The sequence below is a fragment of the Myxocyprinus asiaticus genome, chromosome 25 (assembly GCF_019703515.2).
Source record: "Myxocyprinus asiaticus isolate MX2 ecotype Aquarium Trade chromosome 25, UBuf_Myxa_2, whole genome shotgun sequence".
NCBI lineage: Eukaryota > Metazoa > Chordata > Actinopteri > Cypriniformes > Catostomidae > Myxocyprinus > Myxocyprinus asiaticus.
Genome location: NC_059368.1, coordinates 21861434 through 21882787, shown reverse-complemented (window position 1 = coordinate 21882787; position 21354 = coordinate 21861434). Strand labels below are relative to the sequence as shown.

The following is a 21354-nucleotide window of genomic DNA, read 5'->3' as shown; positions in this document are numbered from 1 at the left end:
TTCAGAGAGATTTGTTATGTGCGATTATTTGTGGGCAGTGCTCTGCCGACTGGAAGAGTGAGCACCCTTATGATGGATGAATACTTAAGAGAAGTAAACTTTTTACATCTTCTCCCTTTTTTCTTTTATTTGCAGAAAAGAAAAGAGTGACAGTTAACAATGACACAATAAAAAATATTAAATAGTATTATTGTATCATTACTGTCATTTAAAGGGACAGTTCACCCAAAAAATGAAAATTCTCTCATCGTTTACTCACTATATTGCCATCCCAGATGTTTATGACTTTCTTTTTTCTGCAAATGAAGACTTTTAGAAGAATTTTTCAGCTCTGTTGGTCCTCACAATGAAAGTGAATGGTGACCAGAAATCAGATGGTCCAAAAATGATATAAAGGCAGCATAAAAGTAATCCATTAGACTCCAGAGGTTAAGTCCATGTCTTCTGAAGCAATATTATAGGTTTGGGTGAAAACAGACCAATATTTAATTCCTTTTTTACTATCAATCTCCACATTCGCCCCAACCAGTAGGTGGCTGTATGTGAAAGTTAAAGTCACATCCACACCAGAAAGTGAAAATGAAATTGAAAGTGTATATTTACGGTTAAAAAAGGACTTAAATATTGATCTTCCACACTTTCTCACTCACACCTATCATATTGCTTTTAGAAGATATAGTGTAAATTTAGCCACTGGAGACTTATGGATTACTTTTATGCTGCCTTTTGAACCTTCAAAATTCTGGTCACCATTCACTTGCATTGTGAGGACCAACAGAGCTGAAATATTCTTTTAAAAATCTTTGTTTGTGTTTTGCATAAGAAAGAAAGTCATACACATCTGAGATGGCATGAGAGTGAGTAAATGATGAGAGAATTTTAATTGTTGGGTGAACTATCCTTTAATTATATATGTTGTGGTGTGATATTACAGTTTATACAAACAAAAACGTCTTGGTTACTGTTGTAACCTCCGTTCCCTGTTGGAGGGAACGAGATGTTGTGTCGATGTAGTGACACTAGGGGTCGCTCTTGGGAGCCCGAAACACCTCTGATCTTTGAGAAAAGGCCAATTGGAATTGGCGAGTGGAATTTGCATGCCACTCCCCTGGACATACGGGTATAAAAGGAGCTGGCTCGCAACCACTCATTCAGGTTTTGCGCTGAGGAGCCGAGACAGGGTCCCGGCCATTTCAGCGGGTAGTACAGCGTTGTGGCAAGAGGGACACAACATCTCGTTCCCTCCATCAGGGAACGGAGGTTACAACAGTAAACAAGATGTTCCCTATCTGTCACTCACTCGACGTTGTGTCGATGTAGTGACACTAGGGATCCCTATACGAAACGTCACAACCAGCTGAACTGTGTTACATGGACTGACAGTGCAGGTGCAAGCAAGCCGCTGCGTGCCTAATAGCAGGTGCACCCGGTCTGCATGTAGCCTCCCCCAACGCCCAAGAACGTTGCACAGTCCCTCACACCCCGGGGGGGACAAGACGTATCTACAATGGGAACAGGCCATGCCAGCCACAGCCTTTTCTCTCTTTTGTTCTCCCCACAGAGTGAAAATCTTTTCAGCTGAGGCCATCACGTCGGGGAAGGTGTTCTTTCACCAGGAGAAAAAGACACCATGGAGACCACATCCTGCCTGAAGGGGAGGTTAACATGTGGCGAATACGTCACATGGGCTTACCAGCCGCACGTGGAAGAGGCGCCCAGAGGGGAGGAACTCTACAGCATGGCGACCAGCACGGTGACCAGAGGCACGGGAGGACCCTGCCGAAGGGAGACACGGGTTTGCCCTCAGGGAAACCTTACCATGGAAAATACATCACAAGGGGTTACCACAGGTAACCAGCACATGTGGAGCACCTACCCCAGTACAGGGCATACTAGCACATGTACTGGGCCTGGCTACGAATTCCTCTGTCAAATCGTCAGCCGTAGGGCTAAGCAGGAAGAACATCCAGGGTACACGTCTCGTGAACTCGCATGGGGGAATAAAGCACACGTCTTCCCCTCCGGGAGGGGAAAGGCACTGTACGCAAGCGGTACACCCGGCCAGCTGCCCTGTATACTTACCTGTTCGTACCTGACAACACACGGGACGAAACCGGCTCAACCCAGAGATTATAAAATCTCACGAAGGTACTGGGTGTTGCCCAGCCCGTTGCTCTACAGATGTCTGCTAGAGAGGCGCCATTGGCTAGTGCCCAGGAGGATGCCACACTCCTCGCGGAGTGTGCTCGTAATCCCAAAGGGGAGGGCACACCCTGGGCCTGGTATGCAAAGCGATGGCATCCACGATCCAGTGGGCAAACCTCTGTTTGGAGACAGCGTTCCCTTTCCGCTGTCCGCCAAAGCAGACAAAGAGCTGCTCAGCATCTAAAGCTCTGCGTGCAGTCCAAGGGGTCGTGGGAACCTTGGGCACATAGCCCAGTCAGGGTCTCAAGACCATGTGAGAGTACTCCGGACTGAATTCCAGGAAGGTGTCACTGACAGAGAACACCTGCAGGTCCCCAACCCTCTTGATGGACGTGAGCACGATGAGACAGCCTTTAGCTCAACTGACTCTAGGGGCTCAAACGGGGCTCTCCGCAGGCCCAGCAGGATCCCACGAGGGAATGAGGCGTGGCGTAGAAGGATTCAGCCTCCTCGAACCTCTAAGGAACCTGATGATCAGGTCGTGCTTCCCGAGGGACTTACCGCCCACCGCGTTGTGGTGCGCCGCTATAGCGGCCACATACACCTTCAAGGTGGAGGGGGACAGCTGCCCCACCAACCTCTCCTGTAGGAAGGAAAGCACTGACCCAACTGCACATCTCTGGGGGTCTTCACTTCGGGAAGAACACCACTTTGCGAACAAACGCCACTTCAAGGCATACAGGCGCCTCGTAGAGGGAGCCCTGGCCTGAGTGATTGTGTCTACCACCACCGGTGGTAAGCTACTTAGGTCTTCTGCATCCCGTCCAGGGGCCAGACATGGAGATTCCAGAGGTCTGGTCACGGGTGCCAGATGGTGCCCCGTCCCTGAGAGAGGAGGTCCTCCCTCAGGGGAACTCGCCAGGGAGGGGCTGTCACGAGGAGCGTGAGTTCTGAGAACCAAGTCTGGGTGGGCCAGTATGGCACCACGAGGATGACCTGTTCCTTGTCCTCCCTGACCTTGCACAAGGTCTGTGCAAGCATGCTCACTGGGGGGAACGCATACTTGCGCAGCCCCCAGAGCCAGCTGTGTACCAGCACATCTGTGCTGAGGGGAGCCTCTGTCAGAGAATACCAGAACAGGCAATGGGAGGATTCCCAGGAAGCAAACAGATCTACCCGTGCTTCGCTGAATCGACTCTAAATCAGCTGGACCACCTGGGGGTGGAGTCATCACCCTCCCCTGAGCATCACCTGCCATGACAGCGCGTCCACTGTACGGTTGAGGTCGCCTGGGATGTGAGTGGCCCGCAACGACTTCAGTCGCTGCTGACTCCAGAGAAGGAGACGGCGGGCGAGTTGTGACATGCAACGCGCATGTAAGCTGCCTTGGTGGTTTAAAAACACTACCATCGCCATGTTGTCCGTCCGGACCAACACATGCTTGCCCTGGATCAACGGCCGAAGCCTCCACAGGGCCAGCAATATCACCAGCAACCCGAGGCAGTTGATATGCCAACGTAGTCGTGGCCCTGTCCAGGAGCCCACGGTTGCTTGCCCATTGCACATAGCGCCCCAGCCTAACTTGGAGGCGTCTTTCGTAACAACGACACACCTGGACACTTACTGTAAGGGGACCCCTGCCCGCAGAAATGCAAGGTCAGTCCAGGTGATGCGAGCCGCAGAGCCATGCCCATCTCGGGACTCAAGTCTGAAGCCAGTGCTGGAGCGGTCTCATATGCATCAACCCGAACAGCGTGACCACCGCCGAGGATGCCATATGCCCAAACAGCCTCTGAAACTGTTTCAGTGGGACCGCTTTTCTCCACCTGAATGACTTCAGGCAACTCAGCACCGACTGTGTGCACTTATCCAAGAGGCGTGCTATCATTGAGACCGAGTCTAACTCCATCCCGAGAAAAGAGATGCTCTGAACCGGGAAGAGCTTGCTCTTTTCCCAATTGACCCAAAACCCCAACTGGCTGAGGTGCCTGAGCACCAGGTCCCTGTGCGCACACAACAGGTCTCGAGAGTGAGCTAGAATCAGCCAGTCATCGAGATAATTGAGGATGCAGATGCCCACTTCCTTTAGTGGGGCAAGGGCTGCCTCTGCGACTTTCGTAAAGACACGAGGCGACAGGGACAGACCGAAGGGGAGGACCTTGTACTGATACGCCCAGCCCTCGAAAGCGAACCGCAGAAAGGGTCTGTGCTGAGGTAAAACCGAGACATGGAAATACGCATCCTTCAGGTCTACCACCATGAACCAATCTTGATGCCGAACGCATGACAGAATGTGCTTCTGAGTCAGCATCTTGAACGGGAGTCTGCAGGGCCCGGTTCAGCACTCCCAGGTCCAAGATTGGCCGCAACCCACCGCCTTTCTTTGGCACGATGATGTAGGGGCTGTAGAACCCCTTCTTCATCTCGGCTCGAGGGACAGGGTCTGTAGAAGGGTTGCGATCTCCGCACACAGGGTAGCGGCATTCTTGCCCCTCACTGAGGTGAAACTGATGCCACTGGACACAGGCGGGCGCCGGGCGAACTGAATCACATAGCCAAGTCGGATCGTCCTGGCCAACCAGCACGACGGGTTGGAGAGGGCTAGCCACGCCTCCAAACTCTGAACGAGGGGCACCAAGGGGACGACCACATTTGACGTACCTGCGGGTGGGGCCTCGCGGCAGGGAGGAGCAGGAACCGCCATGTCGAGGAGCCGTGCATCCCGAGCTCATGGCTGTGCTGAGGGAGGCATCAAAGCACTTACCTCCCTCCGCATACCTACTATAGGACCGGTCAGTAATGGAGGAGGAGGCTGAGCGCCCTCGCGTCTCGTCACGACCACCTGGCTGTAAGTGTGTGTGTGCCGCGGCTGGGTGCCCTGGCTGCAAGTGTTCCGTAAACACCGGGTTTATGACCCAGGGAGTGAGGAAACTGATCCTTTTTTGAAAATGTGGGTACCGCAGCCCCTTGGGCATGCGGCGAAAACAAAACAAAAGGGAACAAAGGATTCTCCTCCCGGCCTCCCACCGGAGGACGGAGTGGTCTGTATACCAGCTCCAGGGTTCCAGCGGGCCTCTTCCTCCCTGGGTCGTCCATCTCAGGGGCGCTTGAAGGCCTTCCTGGGGTTCTTAGCGCCAGACTGTGAGACGGGGGGCGTCAGCTTCCTGCAGGGGGCTCTACGCCGGGGCCGAGCGGGTGCAGCAGCAGGGGGACGGCCTCGGTGGCGAGCAGACGGGGTGCGGGACCTTGAACTGCGCTGGGACAGGATGTGTTTGATGGCTTCCATGTGCTTCTTCACCGCTGAAAACTGCTGGGCAAAGTCCTCAATGGTGTCGCCGAATAGGCCGATCTAGGAGATGAGAGCATCGAGGAAGCGGAAGTTGTCGGCGTCCATCATCTCAACCAGATTAAGCCATAGGTGGCACTCCTGGACCACCAAGGTGGATATCGCCTGCCTGAGTGCCCGCACCGTGACCTTCGTCACCCAGAGGGCGAGATCGGTTGCCGAGCGCAGCTCCTGCATCACTTCGGGGTCAGGACTACCCACGTGAAGCTCTTTCAATGCCTTGGCCTGGTGTAATTGCAGGAGGGCCATGGCATGCAGGGTGGAGATGGCCTGTCCAGCGGCACTGTAAGCTTTGGCCACCAGAGACGATGAAGACTTATAGGCCCTGGACGGGATTATCGGGCGATTCCACCAGGTGGCTGCGTTTTGCGGGCACAGGTGCACCATAACCGCCTTATCCAACTGAGGAATCTCTGTATACCCCCTGGCTGCCCCACCGTCGGAGTAGTGAGAGTGGAAGAACCCAGAAGTCGGGTCCGGGCAGTAAAAGGTGCCTGGCACGACTTTGTGAGTTCTTCATGCACCTCCGGGAAGAATGGGACCGGGGCAGGGCGTGGCCATGAGTGGCGCTCCGAACCCAGGAACCAATCACTCCAGCCCGACACTCGCGGCAGCCCGGGCAAGCGTGGCGGTCAGCTCCGTGTCGGCCTCAGACTGGGCAACTGCACCCGAAGGTGGGAGCCCAGTCGAGTCCTCAGCATCCGACTGCGCCAACCCGCTCTCCAATGCTGCGATCGAGACCTCATCCTGCTCAAGAGCTCCGAAAGAGACATTAAACTCACCCTGAGGCAAGCTGCCTGTCTCATCCCAGAAATCGACCGGGGCAAACGAGCATACTGGGGAATGGGAGGTCCGTGGGGGATTACCCGTTGGAACCACTCCCATTGGGGTCCCCAAATCGCCCCCAGCGCTAACCAACCCAGCCTCGTACCTGTAGGTAGAAGGACCGAGGCTGGGAGCGGCTGGAGTGGCTTTCCCCCGGAAGAAGGAAAGCCGTGACCGCAACATTGCCATGGTCATGTTCTCGCAGTGAGAACAAGCACCATCCACGAACGCTGCCTCAACGTGACTACAGCCCAGGCACGTGAGACAGCGATTGTGGCCGTCAGAGGCAGAGAGATAGCAACCACATCCAGGAACTACACACAGACAGAAAGTCATCTTTAAAAAGACTCTCTCCATCAGTAAGCACTCTTTTAGAAGAAAATGTACTCTTTTTTGGAAGAATATATACTCTTTCAGCTGTAGAAGTGCCCAGGGGTGTACTCTGCATTAATCATGTAGAGGGGGAGAAAGCCGCTGAAATGTGCCGCATATCCAACAGCAAACACTTCTCGTTTATGAGAAGTGGGCGAAGGGTGAAGATGAGGTATGTGCATGGTGATATCCAAGGTTATCCGGTAGTGACGCTGACTATTCAATTCCAGGGACAAAGCATAGTGTCGAGGTGGCAGTTAGTCCCCGCCTCACCCATCCGCTAATCTTGGGTACAAATTGGCCGGCATTTACCACTTTATTGAGGGAAATTTGTGTGGATGGGTCTTGTAACAAAGCGTCTTGGTGTGTTGTTTGCGATGTGCTGGCTGGGGAGGCTGAGCCAGGGCCATCTACATCATCTCCACAGCAGGATGACATAAGGAAGAGGGAAGTCTCTGCTATCTGGGGTTCCACTTGGGCCATGGGCAGGTGTGTCCCCAAATTGTAAAGACTGCAGCAATTGCAGCCTGCCGGAGACCTGTTCCTGGGGCTGGCTGGCTACTATAGAACATTTGTGCCTTATTATTTGGATGTCACTAGCCTGCTGACTGATCTCACTAGAAAGGGAGCCCCAGACCTGGTCCAGTGGGTGGAGCCATGCCAACAGGCTTTTATGCAGGTGAAAGCTGCACTTTGGGGGGTACCGTTGTTACATTCTCCTGATTTCTCTCTCCCTTTTGTGTTACAGTCCGACGCGTCATACAGAGGGTTTGGAGCTGTGTTGTCCCAGCTGGTCGAGGGGGAGGAGCACCCAGTGCTGTACATCAGTCAGCGAGAGAGGCGAGGTACAGCACCATTGAGAAGGAGTGTCTGGCCATCAAGTGGGCGGTCCTCACCCTTCGCTACTACCTCCCGGGATGGGCTTTCACCCTCTGTTCGGACCAAGCCCTGCTCCAGTGGCTCCATCGCATGAAGGATACCAATGCGCGAATCACCCGTTGGTATCTGCCGCTTCAGCCTTTTAAGTTCGAGGTGGTCCAGAGACTGGGGCCGCAAATGGCTGTGGCGGACTTCCTCTCCAGAAATGGGGGGGTGTACTGGGCAGGCCGGATGGCTCCCCGACCTGAGTTGGCAGATGGGGGTATGTGGAAGTGGGGGCATGGTTGAGCACCGGCTTGTGAATGGAGAAAGAGCTACAACGTCCCACAGAGACTCGTGTGCATGTTATTAGAGTGAAAAAAAATTTGTGTCGAAAAATAAATACCTTTTTGTGTTGGAACTTGTCGACTCCCGCTTCCTCCTTGAACCCCATCACAAATTTGTTACAATTATATATTTGTAAATTATACAGCTGCAACCTGGTCTCATAGAATCATGTTACTATAACAAAATTAGTATTTCATGCCTTGTTCTGTGTATCGCTGCAGATTTCTGGTGAAATAAACACTAGAGGCGCAACAGCAACAATGAGATTAATTCATTTTCACTAAAATCACGAGTAAAATGGTAGATTAGCACTTTATGAACACTTATTTTTCACTCTGTTCCCCACACAGTACTATCTTGTGACAGCAAAACACTTTTACTATAATGCATTCAAAGACTACACATTTTAATGCTTGCATTACATTTACAAGCTTTTCAGGCGTGACCAGAGTGTTGGACTTTGAACACAGAAGACCCAGGTTTGAGACCAGCAAAGCACGCAAGTTGACACGTGAGCGACACCATGAAATAAAGTGGTTGCTTCAGCTATTGCGTTTTTCATATCACGTTTGCTTTTATGACACCATCGGTTACGTTTAGATGTAGCATTTAGGGCAGGGACATCGGTTTTGTTTATTTAAAGCTAGAAAAACTGATGAGGTTTTTAAGATTAATGCTCTGTCATGTCACATTTGCTTTTTATTACACTGTTGGTTGACAGAGGTATTATACACTTACATGATTCTAAAATGTTATAAATGTTTAAAACTATACTTATTAAACAATTGCGTAATGTGTTTTTTTTAAATTGCGTTTGTGTAATGTTGTAAATGTTCTTCATGCATTTAAGTGAGTTATTGTACATTTATTATAATGAGTTAATATAAATGTATTATGTATGTATTATAAACAAGAACTTTTAGGCTGCATATCAATTTTAAAAGGTAACATTTACGAACCATACATGGTTACATGCAGAAATGAACATGGGCGCTGTCCACTATAGTTTTTGGGTCAATTCCAGCTTAACTCCAACAGCATTGGCGCGTCACCGACTGCCACATCTGGGCCGATTGATTTGGGCCAGAATCGGGGAGTGGCACCTGCCCGAGTACAGGAGATGGAAGCGGGCTACAGCGGGATAGGCGGGTGAGATTCTAACCGGAACTCGACCGAGTGTATTTTGCTACCTGGGTTAGGTTTTCAGTTCAAAGGTTTAGGTTAGGGATGTAGCTTTTGTAAATTTAAAACTCCATAGAGCATTCCATAGAGCAAACATTTGACTTGCTTTTAGCGCCCAGTGAACAATTCACCTCCAAACTGCAGCGATACGTGTAATGAACCACATAATTAAAAAAAAATGTTTTGCCACAGTCACATAATTTTCATGACATCAGACTGAAATTATAATAACTTACCAAAAAAAAAAAAAAAACTGTTTGAGCTTTGTACTGTTATTTGTGATGTTTGGTAAAGTCTCCCTAACTTCATCTTCTGGTGTTTGAGCTTTCCTTTACATGAATCACTTCTGTTGTTGTATTCATCACTTGTAAATTGCTGTACAATTGCTGGATGTAAATTAAATTAAAACACTATGCACACAGAGGAAACCTCACACAATGGGACAGCAGTGCTCGGCCATTCTGCAAGCTTCATTGCGTATGTTTTTAAACTTATTGGAGCTCATTACTGAGATAATTATTATACTTTTACTAACATTTGTTTTGATCAATCGTTTCAGTTTAGAAAGAAAAGTAGTTAGCTGCAACTCTCTTGACACATTCGCTATGGCAGAATATGATACCGGAAGCTCGTTATCGGACACAGATTTTACAGGAAATACATTGGCTTTGTGCCATGTATAGAGTTCATTTGGGAAAGCTGTATAAAAACAATGTTCATTTTTGCAGTTCCGTTTGGTGGCACAAGAATTACACACTTTAGCTTTAAAGCCTCACTCTCTCTTTTCATTATGCCTGCTCCTGTCCGCTATCATTCACTTTCTCACTTAGTCACAAATGTCCCTTTAACTGTTAATGATGGACACCTGCATGCAGCACAGTTCAATCAGCATTCAACATTTCACTCTCCTCACACAGCACATGTCTGTTCTAAGCGCATTTCCCAGCATGCTTTGTGCAGGAAAGGAGAATGAGGGCTCCTCTGTCCACACAGGAAACAAGAATATGAGACATGCCAGCAGACACCACATCAACCATTCAGACAGTTGTGCTGAGTGATGTTGCAGAAGTGAACAGTAAAACACCACCACATGAGAAAAATCTTCTCTCTGTTCCAGTTCTACACTCAAAAAAAAGATTTTTGCAGGTTGTCCACTTTACTTAATTAGAATTATCTAAAGCAACACAAATCTAGAACATTTTGTCTTAACTTGATTTCATTATGTTCTATCTAATTAAATTTGTAAAACTGAAGTTTCCTTAATCAATTTGAGTTTGGACTACATTAGGGCTGGGTGATATGGCAATGTAATCGGATATCAACAATGTCTTACAAAGATCCCGATGCCGATTGCGAACAGATGATTATCGACAACATCTGCAAATGGCAAAACCATGGATCTGGGAAGTCGCCAAATATATTAAACAGTGGCCAGGGTGTGAAACTAGCACCCGCCAAATGCGACGAGGCTGAATCAAGTTCGCAAGCTCCTCGTCCAAATGTATTTCATGCACGGGTAATTTTGCTCATCTACCTGCCAACAAGCGGGCGACCTGTCTCGGAGTGACACATGACAAGAAATGCTGTTAGTCACAAAGACATGCGCTTGAAGAAACACACTTTATTATATTTTTAAATCAAACAAAAGAAAAGCCATCAATGCCTGTGTCTGATTCGCTGTTTGTTCAGAGGCGTGCAGCACGAGCCTGTCATGTGGAACAAGTGCATGTAAAGAGATTTCATTCTTTTTTCTCTGTTTCATTCGTCTGAAAACTGTTTGCAAGAATAATGTTGTCTGTGAGATTGCTGCAAATTATCTCTGATCATCTCAGGAGGTGCTGTGAGTTTACTTCGCTTTATTTCCACTTGGTTGGCATGCATTATGAACGCAACTCTGCAGGTTCAGTATTATATATCTTTGTATTAAAGAAACAAAGACAAAAGTGATTAAATCATAAAGTAATACAAGACATGTTCACCTTGAACCTAAAATTTAGTTTTATTTTATTTTCTTTAGGCAGCATTAACTGTATTACCAAAATGCAATACAAACACAAATTCAATAAGAACACATTTGGCAGCATTATTTTGGGAACACAAGGGAATTTATTAAGCTTATTTATTTTGATTATTATTTTCTTTACATTTATAATTGTCTTTAGTTCTTAATCTGTAGGCTATTAGTAATTTTCCATCGGTTGTGTTGACGGATGCTTGCGTGATGGCAAATGGAGCCGTTGGAGACTGTAAATGTTTGGATTTGGGGAGGTGGTTAAATAAGATTTTTTGATCACTTCGTTATTTTATTGCTTTTTTGTTTAATTCAAAGTGCAATTAGAATTTAGAAATGTCTTTTGTTTATGTTTATTGTGTTTCAATAAATGAATTGCAAAATCAATAAAAAATTCTGACCCTCTGCAATTCTGCCCAGCCCTAGACTACATGAATACTTTTTGTAGCATTGACAAAACTGGGCAGGGGATTTCCATTTCCCAGCATGCTTTTCAGACGACTGGATGGCGTGAACAAATGTCGAAACTAAGTGTTATTTTATGCATTTTTGAGTAAGATAAGAATAGGAAGACATTTGTTCATGTTTAATGGTGTGTTATATTGCCATTTAAAAGGATTATATATATAGGCTGGGGCTTTTGGAGTTACAATTGTGGTGAAGATTACTGCTTGTTCTTAGATTGAGGACTCTCATAATGTTTGATATGAATGCAGCTTAGCTCTATATGCAGTTGCCATCAAACTGACAGTGCAGCAGTTTCACTGTTGTTACACTTGCTCACCTGGCATATACTTATGGTTAATAAAATGACTTTTACTTGGAAGAGGTGTTAGTTACGCCAGCAAGGAATGCTCACTCTGTGGTCTGTGTGGGTCCTAACATCCCAGTGTAGTGATGGAGACACTATACTGTAAAAAGGCACCGTCTTTCGGATGAGATGTTAAACCGAGGTCCTGACTCTCAGTGGTCATTAAAAATCCCAGGGCACTTCTCGTAAAGAGCAGGGGTGTAACCCCTGGCCATTTTGTTTGCATTTGAAAAATCCATGTTTTCCATCATTAAAAATTATTCTATATTTCATATATTATATTTTCTTACATGTGTATTGTTTACATGCATAATTTGTACCATTACAAGTATTTACAATGATTTGTTGAACAAGTGTTAAAAACCAGTACTGTCTCTTTAAGACTACTGGCAGTTTTGTAAAGAGTGTCTGTAAATCTGCATATTAACAAGAGAGGACTCAGAAGGCTTTATCTCATCCATGCTATCCGTCATTAGTATTAAATGATTATTTTGTCTTGTTTTTTATCAACAACTGACTGTATAGAACAGAAAGGGTATTTAAAAAAGACATTTTTCAATGACAAATGGATTGCATGAATCTTATCTTTGGACACATACATGGAATAAGTCAAACCAAACTTTTACTCTCAACACACAGTAAAAGGATCTCAGTGCTGAACTTCTTCCCCACTATAAAATTACTGGTGAGTAAAATCTGAACATTTACCAGCCAGTGCCTAATTATAGAAATTATTAGTCACATAACACGAAATTTGGTTGCAAATGCGAATGTTTTCCTTTCATTGAAGTGGAGTGTTGCGCAGTCAAAAGACCAATCTTGGGATTTAAGAATCGATATCATTCAAATGAAGATCGTGATGCATCAGAAATTCAATATTTTAAAAAGTCCTAGTTCCAAACGTAAGTCCTGAAGGAGCTTGTTCTGGCCTGCCAATTATATCCCAAGGATATATAAGCGCCTGCTTCACTTGCATCTGTGATAATTCTTCCGGCAACCCTCCACCTCCCCATCTCTACCTTCATATTTCAATTTTGATTATTTCAAAATTGTCTTTCTATTTCTTGCTTTAGTAAGATATTCCAGGGGGGATCTCAGAGTTCAAGCCCATACCTGAACTCTAGCCCCTCTGTTATGGATATCATGTCAAATCTGTTTACCTTAAAGGGACAGTTCACCCAAAAATGGAAATTCTCTCATCATATACTCACCCTTTTGCCATCCCAGATGTTTATGACTTTCTTTTTTCTGCTGAACACAAACACAGATTTTTAGAGGAATACCACTGCTATGTAGGGCCTCACAATGCAAATGAATGGTGACTAGAACTCAGAAGGTCCAAAAAGTACATAAAGGCATCATAAAAGTAATCTACATGACCCCAGTGGTTAAATCCATGTCTTCTGAAGCAAGATGATATGCGAGGCAGAGAAACAGATCAATATTTAAGTCCTTTTTTACTATAAATCTCCACCTTTGACCAGCCTGAACCAGTAGGTGACTGAATGTGAAAGTCACTTCCACACCAGAGTGTGAAAGTGAAAGAGTAGATTTAAAGTAAAAAAGGACTTATTGATCAGTTTCTCACCCACACTTATCATATCACTTTAGAAGACACACTGGAGTGATACAGATTACTTTATGCTGCCTTTATGCGCTTTTTGGACATTCCGAGTTCTGGTCACAATTCACTTGCATTGTGAGGACCATTGGAGCTGAGATATTCTTCTAAAATCTTTGTTTGTGTTCAGCAGAACCAAAAAAGTCTGGGATGGCATGGGGGTAAGTAAATTATGAGGTCATTTTCATTTTTGGGTGAACTATCCTGAACTAGTTGAACTAGAGCTCCCGGACTATATGAAGCAGTGAACTCCAGAAATACTTTTTAAAGGGACAGTTCACTCAACAATGAAAATGTTATAATCATTCACATTTGATTTATGTACACACATTTTATTTATTCACTTTTTGTTTACAGAGCTAAACAGGACAATCGTAATGCACCAGGGAGGAGAACTGCACCACCAGATCTTCTTGTTCTCACACACAACTTTCTGAAGTGTTTATCTAAATTTGAGTAACACAAATAGCATTCACGCTTCAGTTTCCTTTAGCACTCTTTCTCTTTTTATCTGTTTCACAGTGTGTGTATAAACTATGTGTAGGTGGGAGCCACATTTCTTTGAAAGTATATGTTTAAGAGACCGTTAACACTTCACACTTCATCTCACTCAGGTCCATCTTCCAGTGTAGCAAAGCTATTATTTCAGAGAGGCACCTCCATCATTCATATTCTGTGTAGTTTCTATTTTTCCACAACAGAGGTTTATGCCAAGCTTTTCTCAGTCTTTTTACATTTGAAGGTGAACGAGGACAGCAATGAGGTTTCTCTGTAAATCAATTGATATTCAAGAGTGATATTGTGTTGTTCTGGATGATGTACAGCCAGAGAATTTGACCTAGAAGACCTGATGACATCAAATAGCGTTTCGAGGACATATGGTCACAGACACCCATTTTCCCTTTTTCTCCTGTTTCTATGTCTCTGGTGAACTCACAAGCATGCACACACACACATACATACCCCACTGTTGGTATTTAGGGCAGCCAGCATCCTCTAGTAGGACATATATGGCATATTTCTGGGCCACTCCACCATGATCTCACAGGGGAGACTTACACACACTAGCACTCTCATAGAACATGGTGGTTGGCAATTCAGAGTGAAAAAAGATTTTGATGAAAAAAAAACTGTACCGATCGATATTTCAGAATCAAAGAGAAAACCATGTCACGTCGACCATCCGATTCCACACATATGCAGTTATTTTAGCCTGACCCCAGTCAGTCCAGCAACTCACAAATCATTTAAATTAATTTTCGCTAGTGCATTTTAGGATATGTTTACAGATTTGCACAAACACAGAATACAGCAACACAATTCAGCTTGTATAGGCTGCATGAACATTATCACTATTAAAGGAATGGTTCATCCAAAAATGAAAATTATCTCATCATTTACTCACTCCCATGCCATTCCAGATGTGTATGACTTTCTTTCTTCTGCAAAACACAAATGAAGATTTTTAGAAGAATATCTCAGCTCTGTAGGTCCTCACAATGCAAATTAATGGTGACCAAAACTTTAAAGCACCAAAAAGCACATAAGTGCAGCTTAAAAGTAGTCCATACGACTCCAGTGGTTAAATCCATGTCTTCAGAAGTGATATGATAGGTGTAAGTAAGAAACAGAGTGATGTTTAAGTCCTTATTTACTATAAATGTCTACTTTCACATTCTCCTTTTGTTTTTGGTGATTCACATCCTTCATGCATATCACCTCCTACTGGGCAGGGAGGAGAATTTTTTGTAAAAAAAAAAAAAAAAGAAAAAAAAGGACAAACTTTTATCTGTTTCTCACCCACACCTGTCACATCGCTTCTGAAAATATGGATTAAACAACTGGAGTCGTATGGATTACTTTTATGCTACCTTTACGTGCTTTTAGGAGCTTTATAAAATTGGTACTTGTTCATTTGCATTGTATGGACCTACAGGGCAGAGATATGATTAAAAAAATCTTTGTTTGTGTTCAGCAGAAGAAAGAAAGTCATACACATCTGGAATGGCATGAGGGTGAGGAAATGATGAGAAATATTTCATTTTTGTAGAGAACTATTCCTTTAACCTTGCAGGAAATTATGTCATCTATCTAGATTCTTCAGATAAAGGCCTTTCCTGCATAGGCCTGCTATGTGTATGTGATGTCAGCATACAACTCTAAAGAACAATTCTGATTAACGAAGTACTGTATGTCCTCCAAGGACAGTTGCAGTGAGTTATTAATTCCACTGCCTTTTACACAAAGATTAGACTATTCCAGACCTCAGACAGCATCCAACCAAACACTAAAGCTTAGTTGTAGAACAATGATTCTGCCTTCTATAATAACAAAAATAAATGCATATTTAAAAAAATAACTGCCTAAGGTGCATGCATGACACCTGCGGATTATTAATATTTTCATCTGGATACATCCCCCAGTTATGGTATAAAAAATATATATATAAAAAAAATAAAAAATAAATTAAAAAAAACTGGGGACAGAGCATCACTGTGTTGATTAGAGAAAAGGAACGACTGTCAACATATTTCTCCTGACCAGCCTCACAAATTCATCAAGCAGGTTATTTACTATTGCCTCTTGGCCCATGCCCCACATACTGAAATGCAAGAGCCAAAACAGACTGTAGCCTCTGTGCTTTGATTAACTGAGCTAGCCTTGGAAAGAGATTTATGAGAATAAATGGCAGTTGGCACGCACTCATAACCTACAGTCTGTAAATCTAAACATTTGCAAAACCTAAAACTCTGGGTCACACTTAATGACACTTACAGTCGTCATGTTACAGTATAATTATAAGAGTAAATCATAACAAGGTATTTCAGAATTACACTGTAATTTGAGCACATTGTGTTTGGTATTGAATGACATTTTATTAACATGTAATATGGACTCCACAAACGAAAAAAGTGTTACCAAACAGCCAACATCTTAATTTAGTAGACAAATTCATCAACTGTGATTAAAATAAGTGCATTTTCTGTATGCATTGAGTCCATATATTGAGATAAGAGTCTTGGATGATAAGGGTCATTGTAGATGTACTCAGGTACACAGGTATCCTTAATGCAGGTTATCTAGTGGGACAGGTGTGTTGCATCTCTGACGACACTTTCAGCTCCCCTGTGGGGAAACACTTACAATGCTACCGGTCTAACGTTTCAGGATATTATGGAGCTTAAACGGATAGAGTTGCTGTATGCGCAAGTTCATAACCGGCCGAACAAGTTTGCCCGTTATGTGACTGAAATCATTGACAGCTATTCCGCACCTTCTCCAACATGTTACGGGCTTTTGTTCTGCCTCTTTTTCTTGCATAAAAGATTTCATCTCAAAAAGCAGCTATTAGATATTGCTCATAAATATAGAGTATGTTTACTAAATAAGTTATATATATATATATATATATATATATATATATATATATATATATATATATATATATATAAATAGATGGCAACCTTATTGCGAACATCAAAATAGAATAACATAAGCATCTGCACAAGATAAATGTCGCGAGGTATCGTTAATACTTACCGTACATTGCGTAAAAAACAGAGGACGACCCGGTGTTCTTTGGATTTTATGAAAATAACGCCGGATATATCCTTGGATAGCGGACGATGTGTGGTTCTGGTACCCAGGTGACGGCTCGGATACACCTGCTCACTGCAGCTCGCTGACTGCGGCGTCGTTTCACTGTCCACAAGCGATAGGGCTGACGTCACTGACAACAGCAGGATGGGCGGAGCCTCGCCCGTGCTCTCTCTAGAGCAATGCACAGATGTGCGCGAGGATTAGCGCGAGCGGCTCCAGATGAAGTCAGAAAAAATACCATGTCAGTCACCAAGGTAATGTGACAAGTTCATGCTGTGGATTATACATATCTAGCAGTGGGTCTAAAATGAAACAGCACGCTTGGATATTAGAAGTCACTGATATGTAAATCAGTGCACTCCTTTGTTCAAACGGAGAGTTGAAACCAAGAGTGAGAAAGTGGAGAAAGGCGATATTCATTGTGCATGTGTTTGAAGAGATTGTGTTGCAATTAATTTTGGAATACATATTAAATGAATAATTATGAACTTTTAAAAGCTATTACAAATCATTAGAAATATCTGGGTTATATTAATAGCACTGAGCTTTATATGCAATCGTATTTAAAGACTCAGAGTCTCTAATCACTATCAGTACATTGTGAACAAACCGCAGTTCTATTAATAAAATATTTCTTTCTCTGCTAACTTTTCTTAACTTCCCTTCTAATTTCTTTCCAGATTGTGAGCAGTTGCAATAAACTCAAATGTATTTGTGTTGCACTTTTCACAATAAATATCATTTCAAAGCAGCTTTAAAGAGAATACTGAAGTACGACCCTTATTTCTTAAAAATAAGATTGTTCCACAATATATTCAATTATATACAGATTAGTTTTTATTTCTTATGGTTTAAAACTATAGCTGTCAATAAAATAAAATAATCGCGATTCATCTCAGTTTCAGAATTAAACCGTAATCATTTCAAACATTGTTTAAAAAAAAAAAAAAAAAAAAAACGAAAATTTTTCGTTTGAAGGATATTTTATTTACAATTTAGAAATTAATATTCATGTGTTCTCTACTGCTCTCCATTGGTCAGAGTGACTAATTGCAAGGCAGAAGGACCACTGTATACAATTTTCAAAAAGACACTCCATTGTAGACACATGATGAGACAGATAAGATAATGATAAATAATATCAAAGCAATTATTGAGTCATTTTTAATTGACTATTGTTATTTGTATATAAGCACCAGCATTAAAACATGTTGTGCAGGTGAGATACATTATGTACATATCAATGTGTGAAATAAACAAAAAGATTTTTCCAGGCACCAATGTTTGTTCTTCCGAATGCATCTCCAGTATCCAATTTGAAGCACACACCAGAACTGGGATGGGTGGATAAATGGATGAGTCTTTTGCCAACCTGAACACATTTTCCCTTCTCAAATTCAAACCTTTTCAGCATCTTGACTCAATCAGTTGCCATATCTGCCCCAGGGCCCTTTATATGGATTCTTTCCCTGTTGACTGCTCACTTGCTGAGGTTTGCTTGTACCTCCTGTAGGATCTGCTCCTCCAGGCTGGATGTGTCATATTCCCGCAGCATATCGTACTGCCTCCAAGGTTCAGCCCACTTCTGAGCATGCTCCATCTTCTCTGAGGTCAAACATAGGTCAAAGCGGATCCCCTGAATGTTAAACTTTGGACGCTCCCAACGTTTCGACCATGGTTTAGGCTTCATTTTTACTTTCAACTGCAAGTGAGAGAAAGAGAGAGTAAAGGACAGGTGATGAAAGCTTTTACAAGAAGTGTGCATTACTCATGACTTATTACAAATGAACGGTCTCTTACTGAATTGACTGGGACATCTCCAGTGAGCTCAAAATGGACAGGTTTCAAATCAAAGTCAAAAGTGCTGTACTCAGGTAGCGCGTCTCTCAGGTACATGAGATTGTCATCCAGTCTCTTTTCCAGCTTCAACACCTCAATCTGCCGCAGACGTGGACTGTACAACTCGTAGCATATCTCCACGCCTACAGTAATCACAATATACATTATTTCTCATTCATTATTTACTTTACATTTACACACAGACATTATATTTCCATGTAACCCCCTGAATATCATTATTTAAATGCTACCAGTACAATCAGAACAGATAAATGGGATATACTGTAACAATTTTAGCTATGTTTTCACAGCATGGGTAAAAACAAAATATGACAGCTTGGCCGAGGGCCGTCGGGTGATGTAAAAGAAATGTTACAGTTAACTCTTTATACCTTGTCCATCAACCACATTTCTAAGGATGAAAGTAGCTCCCAGTCCTTTTCCAGAGCGTTGAATGCAGATCCCAACAAAGCGATTCAGGTTCCCACCCGCATGAGGGTCAGACACGGTCACTGCTAAGACACTGCCTACATAAAAAAGCATAAATAAAAACAGAAGAGGGGCGAAGAGGACATTTTATGGCCTATAGATTAACTAGGAAAAAAAATCAATGCGACACAGGAGTCTACAGAGATGTTACAATTGTCAGTTTCTCTTACCAACATAAAACTCTGGAATGTTGAGAACTTTCCGTCTCTGTATCATGTCTTTCCGTTCTATGGAAAACTTCACAGGATTTGTGCGCTGACGAGGAGGGATGAACTCTGGACTCAGAAACCTAGAAAAGCCATTTTAGCATGCAGTCTGAATTAAGCATGAAACCGAGTGGTGCTTTCCAAGCATATTCCCAAATCAACTCATGATTTAAAAGCAGGGAAGGTTGGGGCCTGGGTAGCTCGGGGCCTGGGTAGCTCAGCGAGTATTGCTGCTGACTACCAACCCTGGAGTCGCGAGTTCGAATCAAGGGTGTGCTGGCTGACTCCAGCCAGGTCTCCTTAGCAACCAAATTGGCCCAGTTGCTAGGGAGGGTAGAGTCACATGGGGTAACCTCCTCATGATTGCTATTAGTGGTTCTCGCTCTCAATGGGGCGCGTGGTAAATTGTGCGTGGATCGCGGAGAGTAGCATGAGCCTCCACATGCTGTGAGTCTCCGCGGTGTCATGCACAGCAAGCCACATGATAAGATACATGGATTGACTGTTTCAGAAGCGGAGACAACTGAGACTTGTCCTCCGCCACCCGGATTGAGGTGAGTAACCGCGCCACCAGGAGGACCTACTAAGTAGTGGGAATTGGGCATTCCAAATTGGGAGAAAAGGGAGATTTAAATTTAAAAAAAAAAAAAAAAAAAAAGCAGGAAGGTCATTATTAAAGCCAATTTAAACATACAGCATTCTACTATGTACCACCATACTGTTCTCAATAAGCCAAAAATAGCCATTACTTAAGTGTACACATGTTGCAAACTAATGTATATGTCATGTTGTGATCTTTAATAGCTAATTCAGTGACAGATTCCGTTAAACTTAGACTAAAGAGCCTGAATTAATATATGATTATTGTGCACATTTGTGTAACGTAATCAAGATAACGTTATTAAACGACCAAGTGATGTACAAACCGTCGCAGAGATGCCTCGCTTTGTGTTTTGTCTATGATGACAGGTTTTGTCGGAGGGGTGAATTTTGGTGGTCCATCTGACGTCGCAGCATGCCTCAAAACAGACGTCGAGATAAATCCTAAGAATACAATAAAAATTGTGTATAACACATGAAGGTATCAGTTATAACTAGCAATCCGACACATTATAAATGTACTGTAGTGTGAACTCTATGAACCAATGCAGTAACTCATTTGAGTAGGTGACGGCTCAGCATTGCACCTGTTCTAGTGTTTGTCTCGCAAGTACTCTATTCTTAACCGCACAATTAGTTTTGATATTACCGTCTAACATTGACCCAGTAATGGAGGATGCAAAACGCAATAACATACGCTTGCTCTGTGGTAAATTTCTTAAAACTTGTAACAAGCCCGTCATCTCTCGCGCCCTCCTTGTGCACGCCGCCATGTTTGGCCTTCTTCTTCGTCTTCTTCTTCTTCTTTAGATTTTATGGCGGGTTGCGAACCAACTTAATAGGTGCATACCGCCACCTTCTGTGATGGAGTGTGAAGATAATGAAATCTATATTTCTCCCTATTCCATATATCCTATATTTTAATCCACTGCTCCTAATAAATCTCATTATTTCATTCATTTGTTTCCCCGCATTTGGACCATCATTTAAGATATTGCTTATTATGAATTCTTGACTTCCTAAGCTTTGTAATTCTTCCTTAAGATTGCTCCTTTCTCTTTCATATGCAGGACATACCATCAACACATGTTCTACTGTCTC

The 21354-nt window shown here is 43.7% G+C and overlaps 2 protein-coding genes across 3 annotated transcripts in view; both read right to left on the bottom strand.

Moving 5' to 3' along the window:
- Positions 1 to 17214, bottom strand: part of LOC127416377 (intersectin-2-like) — a 71276-nt gene extending 54062 nt beyond the window's left edge. The window contains exon 1 of the mRNA XM_051655703.1: positions 17060 to 17214. The gene's annotated coding sequence lies outside the window, so the exon portion shown is untranslated. The remainder of the gene's footprint in view (positions 1 to 17059) is intronic.
- A 719-nt stretch (positions 17215 to 17933) lies between these two features.
- Positions 17934 to 21098, bottom strand: LOC127415975 (39S ribosomal protein L19, mitochondrial-like). 2 transcript variants are annotated; one of them, XM_051655054.1, is made up of 6 exons: positions 20951 to 21098; positions 20580 to 20697; positions 19618 to 19736; positions 19351 to 19485; positions 18920 to 19101; positions 17934 to 18821 (listed from the first exon to the last, which is right to left on the bottom strand). In XM_051655054.1, the coding sequence occupies exons 1-6, from the start codon at positions 21024 to 21026 to the stop codon at positions 18600 to 18602; spliced, it is 852 nt and encodes a 283-aa protein (XP_051511014.1). In that variant the 5' UTR covers positions 21027 to 21098; the 3' UTR covers positions 17934 to 18599. The 2 variants fall into 2 exon arrangements, with proteins under 2 accessions (XP_051511014.1, XP_051511013.1); XM_051655053.1 differs by having other exon boundaries at positions 20903 to 21042.
- Between the last annotated feature and the right edge of the window lie 256 nt (positions 21099 to 21354).